The sequence below is a fragment of the Gorilla gorilla genome, chromosome 13, assembly GCF_029281585.2.
Source record: "Gorilla gorilla gorilla isolate KB3781 chromosome 13, NHGRI_mGorGor1-v2.1_pri, whole genome shotgun sequence".
Lineage (NCBI taxonomy): Eukaryota > Metazoa > Chordata > Mammalia > Primates > Hominidae > Gorilla > Gorilla gorilla.
Window position 1 is genome coordinate 119,320,169 of NC_073237.2, and position 14,128 is coordinate 119,334,296.

The window sequence follows — 14,128 nt, forward strand, 5'->3', positions numbered from 1 at the left end:
ATTGTCTGTCACCTCAAGTGACTTGACTTTTTTAAAAGAGAGGTAAGGCTGGGTACGGCAGTTTATGCCTGTAATCCCAGCACTTTGGGTGGCTGAGAATTTTTTTTTTAATTTTTAATTTTTTTATTTTTATTTTTTGAGACAGAGTCTCGCTCTGTCGCCCAGGCTGGAGTGCAGTGGCGCGATATTGGCTCACTGCAAGTTCCGCCTCCTGGGTTCATGCCATTCTTCTGCCTCTGCCTCCCGAGTAGCTGGGACTACAGGCGCCCGCCCCCATGCCTGGCTAATTTTTTTTTTTTTTTTTTTTTGTATTTTGAGGAGAGACGGGGTTTCACCGTGTTAGCCAGGATGGTCTTGATCTCCTGATCTCGTGATCTGCCCGCCTCGGCCTCCCAAAGTGCTGGGATTACAGATGTGAGTCACTGTGCCTGGCTGATAAATTTTTTTAAAAAATTACCTGGGCGTGGTGGCACACACTTGTGGTCCTAGCTACTCAGGAGGCGGAGGTAGGAGGATCACCTGAGCCCGGGAGTTTGAGGCTGCAGTGAGGTAGGATCACACTACCACATTCCAGCCTGGGCGACAGAGCAAGACCCTGTCTCAAAAGTAAAAGCATCCTTGAACTTGCATCCACCAACCTGCCCTGTTGGTAATTGGACTTGTTATAAGGATCTAGGCTCATCACTTCTATAAAAGGAGGAGACGAACTGTGAGTGCTTACCTACCAAATACCAGGTTATTCATATGTATCTTATTTCAAATGGGTAATAATCCTTATTCTATCTGTTTTACAGAATTGTTAGGATGATAAAATGAGATACAAATGTGTACATTTTATTCCTTTCTGTGATACATAAAGGATATTTATTCAAAGTACTATTTTGCTTTTATTTAGATATTAACAACTTAGAATGTGAAATTAGGAAATTAATTTATTTATTTTTTCCTCAGTAATGTGTTTCCCGACTAACAATCAAATTAACTCATACAGGCACTGTAGACATAAGCCAAGAAGTAGAGATAGTATAAGTATTTTAATTTGGATTACTTAAATCAGTTAATAACTGTTAAATTTTTTTGAATTTGAAGTTAGTTTTTGAAAAGTTGTAACTATTGGGTGCTTATAATGTTCTTTGTATATTGTTAAATGTTTTATGTATAGTCCTTAGTAATTTATACAGTAGCTCTATGAGATCCATAGTATAACATTACCTCTATGGAAACTGAGGCTCAGTGTGACAAGCTCATACTATTAGTAGTAGAACCAGTATCTTTTTTTTTTTTTGAGACAGAGTCTTGCTCTGTTGCCAGGCTGGAGTGCAATGGCACAATCTCGGCTCACTGCAAGCTCTGCCTCCCGGATTCAAGCAATTCTCTTGCCTCAGCCTCCCGAGTAGCTGGGACTACAGGCGTGCGCCACCATGCCCAGCTAATTTTTATATTTTTAGTAGAGATGAGGTTTCACTATGTTGGCCAGGATGGTCTCGATCTCTTGACCTCGTGATCCACCCGCCTTGACCTCCCAAAGTGCTGGGATTATAGGCGTGAGCCACTGCACCCGCCCGGAACCAGTATTTTAACTTAGGTTTTTCTTAACTCCTAATTGTGTGCTTCAGCATCACAAATATGACCTCTGTTCTTTTTGTCAATTTATAAAGGGTGGCCTTACTTTTTCCTTGGGTGGCTCTTGCTCTTTTCCATCTTTATTTGCTATTTATCCTACTTTGTTAACAAATAGTTGAGCACCTGCTATGTGCCAAGCATTATTACAGGTGCTAGGGGTCCAACACTTAATCAGACATAAAAAAGCCTGCCCTCTCATGAACCTTAGGTTCTAGTTTACATTATACTTAAATTACCAAAATATATGTCAAGCGGTTATAGGTTCTATGGAGAAGCAGGGTGGCAGTGCAGGGCGTTGGAGGGAGGAATTTTGGTACTTTATTGTCAATGGGAATTAGAATTAAAGTCTGAAGGATGAAGAATTAGAGTAAGGGACTTTTTATGGTAACTGATGTAAGCAGGGATTAAAAAGAAATCCCTTATGGTCTTGAGACAGAGGTTGTGAATCTCTAGAATTTGCCAGAAGTGCAGCAAGTTCTGGGGTACCCTCTTCATTGTGGAGGCCAGGGAATGGGTGGTTTTATCTATGTTTGTGGAGCTGATGGACTACTCCCTCTTCACTTCTGTCCATGGAGGCCAGAGAAAAGGAATCTTATTGTATAATTTTTCCTTTACTACTTAGTGTTTTGATAAACCTCATTCCTGCTGAGTGATTCAGTTACTTTCAGTTGCCAAAACAAATAATAAAGTATTTTATAAAGTGTATTTTCCTATCACCTTCTCAAAGAAAGTCGGTGGAACTTTGAGCTTGCCAAATCTTCTCAGTTCCTTAGTGTAATTACCAAAGTACATTGTTTTTGAGTCCAGAGTAGTAGTATACAAAGTTGTTAGTGTCTGAGACCAGAGCTTTAGACCACTTTCCCAGGCCCTCTGCCATCCAACTGGTAATCACATTATAAAAGATGGATAAAAGACTTAATTGATTGAGCATGAAAACTTCTCTTGAAGTACAAATTCTAAAAAAAAGATAAAGACTCCTTTACCCAATACTGAGTGTTTTGGGACAGGCCCAAATTTGTGGCATTAGAAAAGCTTCATAATCGAGTGGAAAGAGTATAGCCTTTTGGAGTCAGATAACTGGGTTTAATTTTTGACTTTGACTCTAACCACATTACATTGAACAAGTTACACCATCTCTCTAAGACTTAATTTCCTCATTTGTGAAATAGAGATGTGACAATTAAAAGGCACTCACCATTAAATTATAAAACAACATAATAGATGCTGTAGAAAAATCAAATGTAAAATGCTGTAGGAACAGATATAAGGGAAACAGTTCTTTGGATTCTGGGGTGAGAATGGGCAAGTGGACTGAGAAGACTACTAAGAGAGGGAGATTTTTACATCATGAGTGATGAGTTGGAGTTGATCAAGTACAAAAGTGAGGAAACCACTTCAGGAAGAGAATCCTGTGAGGTCAAATATCTAAAGGAATAAAGTGTATTTCCTTAGCAAAGGTCTAAGTTAGTCCTTCTCCCAACATGTTCCCATAATTTTCTTTACCCTAAATCAGTACTTATTAGGTACGATTTGCTTCTGTTCTCTACTAAACTATAAACTTTGGGGCAAGGTTCTATTTTCTTTTGTTTATCATAGCTTACTCTTTGTACATTAACTACTCAATAAGTATTCAATGAATGGATTAAGTGAATCATTTTTCTTTGAATTTTTCAAAAGTACAATTTGAAATGTTTTTGAATGCCATCCTATGTATTTAGATTTGGTCTTATGAAATGCAGATGTGTAATAGCTGTTAAGCAGGGGAATTAGTTTAAATAAAAGGCAGCGGAGAGTCCAGGCTTCTAGCCTTAGCTGTGCCATTAACTGGTTAAATGACCTTACTTCTCTTGGGGTTGCCATTTCTTTATCTAACAGTATTGATTTGTAAGTTTTTTTTTTCCTACTTTTTACTCTGCCATCAACTTGATTTTAGATTTCTAAGTTTTCTTCCAACTATAATACTCAGGGATTGTGTAGTTTCTCCTGCCAGATGTTTATATGTGGGCCTTTTAGGGGAAAATTGTGTTTGACACATGGTGTATGCTCCATAAATATATAGTCAATAATTAAAAATCCAAAGCATAAATCAGGACTTCTCAGTCAGAAAAATTAAACAGATTTTTAGAACGTTACATCTTTGAGGTACTAGATGAACATGGAGCCATAGCTACTTTTGTTAATGAGTATAATGTTATATCGTTTTGTTTAAGTTTTGACAACCAAATGAAACATTGCCACAAAGTTTGCAGAACTAGGTTTTAAAATGATGGTGAGTTTAAGTTTCATTCCAAGACTCAATAAATAATTGAATGAATTTTCATAAGTGACACATATTTATACTTTTTGCTGGGAATTTTTGGTATGAAACCCTTATTTGGGTAATGTTCATATTGAGCTGAGTTCTAAGAAACTGTGGTGTGGGAAGATGCAGTTTTTAATGAACTTCTCCTTTCTTGCTTTGTAAGGTATTTCCCAGCTCTAGAGTTTATGCTAAAGTTTAACTGCCTTGAATTTTTCCTGTTGGGTGTTAATGTGAAATTTGGCCTGTTAAAACCATGTTAATATTTTAAATTTAAGTATCAATAATGCTAGGAAAACCTTATTGTGCCCTCACAATAACTAAGTGCTTTCCATTTCATTTACATGTACAACTTTAAAAATTAGACGGTAGGCCGAGGCCGGTGGATCACGAGGTCAGGAGATCAAGACCATCCTGGCTAACACGGTGAAACCGTGTCTCTACGAAAAATACAAAAAATTAGCCGGGCGTGATGGCAGGCGCCTGTAGTCCCAGCTACTCAGGAGGCTGAGGCAGGAGAATGACGTGAACCCAGGAGGCGGGGCTTGCAGTGAGCCAAGATCCCGCCACTGCACTCCAGCCTGGGCAACAGAGTGAGACTCCGTCTCAAAAAAAAAAAAAAAAAAAAAAATTAGAGGGTAGAAAACAGAAGGCTAATACTTATATATTTTTGGAGGCTAAGACTTGAATTGCAAATTAGCCCAAAGAAATCACTGTAAGTAGTTAGGGTTATCCTGAAGGGAATATGTTTTATTTATTTTTTTGAAGTCTGAAATATCTTGGCCTTGAATAGCATGAAATTCCCTTATTATCTGGAATAAAAAAAAACCCTAAGCTATAAGTAGTGAAAGTCTTAGGAAAATATTTTTGAAGCATTTAAAAAAAAATTCCGAATATGTTGTGTAAGAAGTACAGTGTAATTGAATATCTGGCAGACATTCTATATGAGTATCTTTATGGTTTTTGTTTTTCAGGCATTAAAAAATATTTAATCATTCATATGTTGAGACTCATTCTTGAGTTATGGATGACAAGGCTTCTGTTGGAAAAATCAGTGTCTCTTCAGACTCAGTATCTACTCTTAATAGTGAAGATTTTGTCTTGGTTTCCAGGCAAGGAGATGAGACACCATCTACAAATAATGGAAGTGATGATGAGAAAACAGGACTCAAGGTAAAACTCCCTAACCTAAGATTGTTTTGCTTAGCTTTTCTAAGCCCATTGCAAAACTTGGCCTTAACAGAAAACAGATATGGGAGGAAAGTGAGAACATGGAAGTAATATACTTCTTTTTCTTTAAAGAATTTTATTTGCACTTAGTGAGAAGTTTGTATTTGATTAAAGATTTTCACTCTGATTAGCTTTTCCTAAATTTTTCAATACCCCTAAGTGTCAAAACTAGTGGTTATAGTATAAACATTTGTCATTTTAGTATTGTTTTCACTTTTCCATTGAATTACAAGTACTTGTTTTGTTTGGTCCTGGTTTACATAATGTAAGGGCACTGGCAGGTCAAAGATGCTATTTACGAAAATGCGTTTTAGGATTATTGAAACAACTTTAAATACCTGGCCATTTTTTAAAATAATTTCTCAACTACTATTACTTATTTTCCAATGCCCTATTATTGTTCTACTCTTTATTGATATAAATAAAAACAGATTATCTGTTAAAGTTGTCATTTAAAATATAAGTAGCTTTAAAAATGTTTTAATTCCTGTTAACATCTTTTCTTGCAACAAATGTTTACTAAGTAATGACTATATGCCAATTATTGTTCTAAGTACTGGCGATATAGTGGTGAACAACACAGGCAAAACTCCCTGCCCTTCTAGAGCTTTAATTCTAATGGGGGAAATAGACTCTAAGCAAATAAGAAAATAAATATATCAAGTAAATTTAGGTGCTGTGAAGAATAACAAAACAGGATATGTGGATAAACAGTGAACAATGTTATGATTGTTCCTTGACTTTTAAAAATTTTTGTCAAAATGAGAATACTTGGACACAGGATGGGGAACATCACACACAGGGGCCTGTCGTGGGGTGGGGGGAGCAGGGAGGGATAGCATTAGGAGAAATACCTAACGTAAACGACAGGTTAATGGATGCAGCATACCAGTGTGGCACATGTATACATATGTAACAAACCTGCACATTGTGAACATGTACCCTAGAACCTAAAGTATAATTTAAAAAAAAATTTTTTGTCAAAATTTTGAAAACTTGCCCGGTGTTATGGCTCACACCTATAATCCCAACGCTTTGTGAAGCCTTGGCAAATGAATCACTTGAGCCTAGGAGTTGGAGACCAGCCTGGGGAACATGGCAAAACCCCATTTCTACAAAAGTCTAAAAAATTAGCCAGGTGTGGTGGCACACACCTTTAGTCCCCACTGCTTGGGAGGCTTAAGTGGGAGGATCGATTGAGGCCAGGAGGTGGAGGCTGCAGTGAACCATGATCACACCACTGCACTTCAGCCTGGGTGACAGAGTGAGATCCTGTCTCAAAAAAGAAAAAACCCTTACTCTTACTCATAAATATATAGAGGAATAAATAAAAAACAGTAAAACTTAAAAAAAATAATTAATAAGAGTGAATGACAGGTGCTTTTTTAGAGAAGGTCTTGAGATGACATTTGAGGTGAGGCCCAAATGAAGTGAGGAAGAAGGCCATGGAAAAATCTGGGAAAAGAGCTTTCCAGTTAGAGCAGCAAATAGAAAGACCATGAGGACACCCTTGCTAGGACAGGGGTTAGAGCAGAGTGAACAAAGTAAAAAGCAGTAAAGGATGAGATCCAATAGTGGGCATGGGCTGGATTGTGTAGAACCCTGTGGAGCTTAGTAGAAAGTGTGGGGCTTTGCAAAAAAAAAAAAAAAAAAAAAAAAGAGTGGAAATTTTGGAGAGTTTTGAATGGGATCATGATCTAATTTATATTTTTAAAAGCTCACTGGTTAAGAGGGACTTGTAGGATGACAGCATGTTCTACTCCTCAGCAGAACTGGTGACAATTACGAAAATAAAACATTTAAGGTCTCTGAAAGTGTTTTAAAGGAAATACAGCAAATGAAAAAACATTTATTCAAGAAAATTTATAAAATTTGGTCAGAGGGGCAAGAACCTGTTATTGGTAACAAGACCTGCCCTTTCCTTACCCTATCCCAGCTGAGAGAGATGGTAACTCTTCTCCATATTGGTGCAGTGAAGAAGACAAGAATCCCTGTCCCCCACCAGCTCCCGTTCTGGGCTATCTTCCAAAGCAGGAGCAAGATAGCAGTATCTCTCATCCTGCTTCCGCATGCCTGTTTCTGGCCAAGTGTGACTAAGAGTTGGGGGCCTTGTTTTTCTGCCCAGCCCCTGCTCCTGGGACAGAGGCTTTACTTTGGGCAGAGCAACTAACCCTGGGGTGTCACTCAGTGACACACAGTGTGTCATTGTCTCTACTTCCAGCTCCAAAGCCATGTCTCAGAGATTTTACCTTCAGGGAAAAGTTGGCCTTAAAGCAGCCTTCTTAAAGGAATGGGCTTCATTCACGACAGAGTATAGAAAAGTTTAAGCCTAAGGTTACTCTAAAAAATAGTGGAGGTTGTGGTGAAAGGTAATTGGGGAAGACTGGTAGATTGATGGGACATTTGGGCTTGACTATAGATGTGCTCATTTGCCTGAGGAAACTAGGGAAAGACACAGCTGGGAGGAGATCACCAAGGGTCAAAACAAATCTCAACCCTTGACCTCTGGAACTTTCATTTCAAAGATACCCAAGTTTGATTGACTTAGACTATGGAGCAGTTTATACTGTAGTGCATTGTTGAAATCATTACAGCAATCAGACAGCAATTAGTGTAATTCAACAAGCTAGTTGTGGTCAGAGAAACCAAGAGTCAGCGAGAGCCCTGCCCAAACCACTCTCATCCCAAGGTGACAGTGAGCAATCTCAAGTCTGAGCTCCCTGAGGAGCAACTCCAGAGGCTTAACACTGGACAATGGAATCTACAAAAATCAACTAGCCAGTCACCCAATAAACAAGCATCAACAATAACAAATCTTGCAGTGGGGAGGCCAGTACTCAGTGTTGGTACTGTATATTATCTCAAGTATCTAGTTTCTAACCAAAAATTATAAGACATTCAGAGAAACAAGAAAATATGACCCAGACATCCCGTTAAAAAAGCAAGCTACAGATACTGCCTGTGAGAGTGACTGGTTGGGTTTAACACAGAGCTTTCAAGGTAGCTATTATTAATATATTCAGCAAACTAAAGGAAATCATGTAGAAATGAAGGCGTGATGATAGTTTCACATGAAACAGAGAATATTAATAACGAGATAGAAATCATTTTAAAAAGAAGCAAATGGAAATTCTGGAATGGAACATCACAGTAACTGAAATGAAAAACTCACTTGAGGGCACAACAGTACATTTCAACTGGCAAAAGAAAGAGTTAATGAACTTGACGATAGATCAGTAGAAATTACTCAAAGAACATGAAGAAAAACAATGTAGAAAAAAACAGGCTCAGAAAAATATGGGAAACTATTAAGTGTACCAACATGCTTGTAATAGGAGTATCAAAAGGAGAGGAGAAAGAGAAATGACTAGAAAAAAAATTTTAACTAATAATGTCCAAAAACATCCCAAATTTATTTAAAAACAATAATTTATATATCCAGGAAGTTCAATGAGCTCAATGTAGGATAGATGCAAAGATACTCACAAAGAGGAGTATCTTGATAAAAATGCTAAAAGCCAAAGACAAGGAAAAAATCTTGAGAGAGCAGCAAGAGATAACTGACTCATCAACTTACAAGGGAACCTGCCCATAAGATTTATAGCTAACTTCTCAGCAAAAAAATGGAGGCAAGAAGCCAGTGGGACCACATATTCAAAGCACTTAAACCAAAAAAACTGTTAACCAACAATTCTATGTCCAGCAAAGCTATTATTCAAAACGGAAGGTTCCTTGATGTAAAGGCATTCTGAGGTAAAAACTCAGAGAATTTGCTGTTGGCAGACCCACTTGACAAGAAACACTAAAGGAAGTTCTTCAGGCTGAAAGCAAGTTACTCCACATGATGATTTTAATCCACATGAAAAATCTAAGAGCACCAGTAAAAATAATTATGTAGTAATAACACTATAAATGCATATTTTCTCCTTTTCTCTTTTGTGTTGTGTATATATCATGTGTATCTATATAGGCACTTAATAGCTGTAAAGTTCCCTAAGAACTGTTTAAGCTGTATCCCATAAATCTTAGTATATTTACTGCATTTTACTGCAGTACTGTATAGTATGTATATAGTATATTGTTGGGCCTATGAGATGTGGAAATGTAATATATTTGCCAATAATAGGAAGAAGGACATAAGATAGGGACAGATCTGTGTTTGGGCTAGGAAATAACTCCATATAGTAACTCAAATTCATAAGAATAAATGAAGAAAATCAGAAACGATAAATAAGAAGGTTAATATAAGAAAAGCTGTAAATATACATTGGTTCTTCTCTCAACTTCTTTAAAGGTATATATAAAATTATATAAAGTAATAATTGTGACAGTGTATTGTTGGACTTCTAACATTTATAGATATAATGTGTATAGCAATACCACAAAAGGCAGGGGGAAGGGAATAGAGCTATGTGTGAATAATGTTTCTATTTCTCAGTGGAATTGAGTGAGTATAAATCAGATGCTCATTCTGATAAGATGTACATTGTTTCAAGTCCAACAGAGCTTAAAGATTAAAAAAAAAAAAAAAAAAGGGTAATCCCAGCACTTTGGGAGAGTGAGGTGGGTGGTTTGCTTGAGGCCAGGAGTTTAAGACCAGCTTGGGCCACATGGTGAAACCCCATCTCTACAAAAAACAAACAAACCCCCACAAATCAGCCAGGCATTGTGGTGTGTGTCTGTAGTCAGAAGGTGACTTGGGAGGCTGAGGTGGGAGAATTACTTGAGCCCAGGAGGTTGATGGTCTGGTGAGCCATGGTCACACCACTGCATTCTAGCCCAAGTGACAGAGTGAGACTCTCTCTAAAAAAAACAACAATAATAAAAATAGTACATTGTAAGTTCCTAGAGGAACTAACAAGGATGCAAGTAAAAATATATGTGGAAAAAAATCATTAAAGAAATGTAAATGCTATATTAGAAAATATTTACTAAGTCCAAGAGAAAGCAATAATAGAGGCACAAAAAAGATAAGAGACACACTAAAAATGATAAAGTTGGCACTCCTGAATCCAGCTATATCAATAATAATACTAAATGTAAATAGATTAAGCAGTGTAATCAAAAGGGGAGATACTGTTAGATTGGATAAAAATATATGATCCAACTGTATGCTCTCTATAAGATATACTTTATTTAGGTTTAGAGATACAAATAGATTTAAAATAAAAGGATGGAAAAATATAATGCAAACAGCATTATAAGAAAGCTGGATTGGCTATTCTGATTTTAGACAAAATAGACTTTAAAACAAAAAACTTTACTGGAGGTAATATATGAATAATGACATTTTGTAATGAGAAGGATTAGTCCATCACAGACATCTAACAATTACATACCTAATAACCAAGCACCAAAATGCATGAAGCAAAAACTGACAGAAATGAAGAGAAAATGGACAATTCAAGAATAATTGTTAGCCAGGCGTGGTGGCTGACGCCTGTAATCCCAGCAATTCAGGAGGCTGAGGTGGGTGGATTGCTTGAGCTCAGGAGTTCGAGACCAGACTGGGCAACATAGCAAGTCCCCGTCTCATTTAAAAAAAAATTATTGAAGATTATAATATACTGCTTTCAATAATGAAGGGGACAACTAGGCCAATCAATAAGGAGATAGAAGCCTTAAATGACACTGTTGACCAACTAGAGCTAACAGATCTCTGTAGAACACTCACCTCAACAATAGCAGAGTATTCATTCTTTTCAAGTGCACCCAAAGTATTAATCCAACCATAAGGGCAGGAAACTAGAAATCAGTAACAGAAGTAAAACTGAAAATTCACTACTACAGGGAAATTAAACAACATACTCCTAAATAAAAAGTCGAAGAAAAAAATCAAAAAGGAAGTTAGAAAATACTTGAAATGAGTGAAAATGCAGATACAATATACTAAGACTTATGGGATACAGCTTAAACAGTTCTAAGGGAAATTTATAGCTGTTAAGTGCCTATATTAAGAAAGAAGAAAGACCTAAACTTAATATCCTAACCTTCCACCTTAAGACCCTGGTAGAAAGGTACACTAAACCTAAAACAGAAGGAAGGAAGGAAAATAAAAGAACAGAAATTAATGAAACAGAATAGAAAAACAGTAGAGAAAAATCAGTGGAACCAAAAATTGATTCTTTGAAAATACCAACAAAATTGACAAAACTTTAATTAGATTAACCACAAAAAAAGAAGACAATTTACTGGAATCATAAATGAAAGGGAATAATACTGCTGATAATACATAGAATTATGAAGGAATACTAGAGTTGTGTGCCTATAAATAGGTAATTTAGATGAAATGGACAAATTTCTAGAGCGACACTAACAAAACTGATAAAATAGTCTGAACAGATCTATAACAAAGAGATTGAATTAGTAATCAAAAAAGTACCCCAAAGAAAACCCTGGACTCAGGTGGCTATACTGTTGAATTCTACCAGATACTTAAATAAGAATTAATATCTATTCTGCACAAACTCTTCTCTGGAATAGAAAAGTAGGGAATACTTCCCAACTTACTCTATGAGAACACCATTACCCTGATACCAAAATCAGACAAAGACATCAAAGGGAAACTGCACACCAGTGTCTTTAATGCATATGGACACAAAAATCCTTGAAATACTAGCAAAGTGAATTCAGCTGGTATATAAATATAAAAAAGATTACATACCATGATCAAGTGGGAGTTATTCCAGGAATGTAAGGTTAGTTTAACGTCTGAAAATTATTAATGTAATACACCATATCTATAGAATAAAAAGCAAAACCCACATGATCATCTCAGTAGATGCAGAAAAAGCATTTGACGAAAATCTAACACCTTTTCATGAAAAAAAGAAATGAGAAAACTCAAACTAGAAATACAATGGAACATTTCAACCTGATAAAGGACATTTACAGAACACTCACAGGTAAAATCATACTTGATGGTGAGTGATTCTTCCCCCCACCTAAGTTTAAGAATAAGACAAGGAGGTCTACACTCACCACCAATCTTCAACATTGTGCTAGGGCCAGGTGCAGTGGCTCATGCTTGTAATCCCAGCACTTTGAGAGGCTGAGATGGGAGGATCACTTGAGCCCACGAGTTTGAGAACAGCCTGGGCAACATACAGAGACTCCATCTCTACCAGAAAAAAAATTTTTTTGAATTAGCTGAATGTGGTGGCATGCTCTTGTAGTCCCAGTTATTTGGGGGCTGAGGTGGGAGGATCTCTTGAGCCAGAGAGGTCAAGGCTGCAGTGCGTTGTGATCATAACCACTGCACCCCTACCTGGGCAACAGAGGGAGACCCTGTCTCTACTTAGAAAAAAAGATTTCAAGAAAAGTGAAAAACAACAACAACAAAAATGCAATGAAAGAATTAGTAAATGATAGAGTTCTAGGAAGTATAAAGAACTAAACCATCAACTGCTGAATGGGTAAACAAAATGTGGTATACAATGGAATATTATTAAGCCATAAAATAGTGATACATGCTACTACATAGATGAACCTTAAGAACATTATGCTGAATGACATGTCAGTCACAAAAGACTACAAATTACATAATTTCATGAATATGAAATATTCAGAATAGGCAAATCTTTAGAGACAGAAAATTAGTGGTTGCCTAGGGCTGTTTGGAGGAGTCTGGTGGGAATAGAAAGGTGATAACTTAAGGGTATATTGTGCTGCTTTTTACAATGTTTGTACTAAAAAAATTTTTTTTTGAGACGGAATCTCTTGTCGCCCAGGCTGGAGTGCAGTGGCGTGATCTCAACCCACTTCAACCTCTGCCTCCTGGGTTCAAGAGTTCCTCCTGCCTCAGCCTCCTGAGTAGCTGGGATTACAGGCATGCACCACCATGCTTGGCTACTTTTTGTATTTTTAGTAAAGATGGGGTTTCACCATGTTGGCCATGCTGGTCTCGAACTCCTGACCTCAGGTGATCTGCCTGCCTCGGCCTCCCAAAGTGCTAGGATTACAGGCGTGAGCCACCGTGCCCAGCCTGTGCCACTTTTTGAGGTAATGAATTTGTTTTAAAATTGACTTTGGTAGTTGCATATATCTGTGAATATACTTAAACCATTGAACGTACATTTTAAATGAATGAATTGTATGGTTTATGAATTATATCTCAATAAGTCTTTTCTAAAAAGCTCCCTGGACAATTAGCAGGAAAGGGGCAAGAGTGGTAGCAAGGAGAGCAGGGGTAAATGTGCTCTGATTCAGAATATGTTTTGGTATTAATGTGGGTAAATTAGATATAGGGTATGAGGTAAAGAGAAGTAGATGATTCCTAGATTTTGGCCTGGGCTGTTTAGTCTAAATCTGAACTAAAAAGTAATGGCATTACCTCAGTAATGCCATTTACTGAGATGGGAAAGAGAAAGGTAAGTCCAGAATTGGGTCAGGAGAACATATTACATTTGAGTTGACTGTTAGCTGTCTCTTTGGAGATGTCAGGTAGGTAGTTTGATAGTTGGATATATGAGACTAATACTAAGGAGAGGTTGATTGTAGCTGCCATCAATAGTATTTACATGCTATTTAAAGCTATGAAATTATGGCTGGGTGCAGTGGCTCAGGCCTGTAATCCCAGCACTATGGGAGGCTGAGACAGGCAGATCACTTGAGGTCAGGAGTTTCAGACCAGCCTGGCCAACATGGTGAAACCCTATTTCTACTAAAAATACAAAATTAGCCGGTCATGGTGGTACAGCCTGTAATCCTAGGTACTTGGGAGGCTGAGGCAGGAGAATTGCTTGAACCCGGGAGGCGGAGGTTCCAGTGAGCCTACGTTGTGCCATTGCCCCCCAGCCTGGGTGACAAGAGTGAAACTCCATCTCGAAAAAATAAAAAAATAAATAAAGCTATAGAATTAGATGAGACCACTCACAATGTGAGTGTAGATATTGAAGAGACAAGTGATAACAGTTGATTCTTAGGGTACTTCAATATTCAGAGATTGAGATGAAGAGAAATCAGCAGAAAAAACTG

General features: G+C 37.4%; 1 protein-coding gene across 6 annotated transcripts in view; it reads left to right on the forward strand.

Annotated features, from left to right (window-relative positions):
* Positions 1-14,128, forward strand: part of RABGAP1 (RAB GTPase activating protein 1) — a 171,659-nt gene that overhangs the window by 20,593 nt on the left and 136,938 nt on the right. For 5 of the 6 annotated variants that reach the window (XM_055351856.2, XM_031014589.3, XM_019033938.4 and 2 more), the window contains exon 2: positions 4,897-5,095. In XM_055351856.2, coding sequence (XP_055207831.1) covers positions 4,946-5,095 — 150 coding nt within the window. In that variant the 5' untranslated portion in view covers positions 4,897-4,945. Of the gene's footprint in view, positions 1-4,896; positions 5,096-14,128 lie in introns of those variants that run through there. The other variant, XM_055351859.2, reaches the window with a different exon arrangement.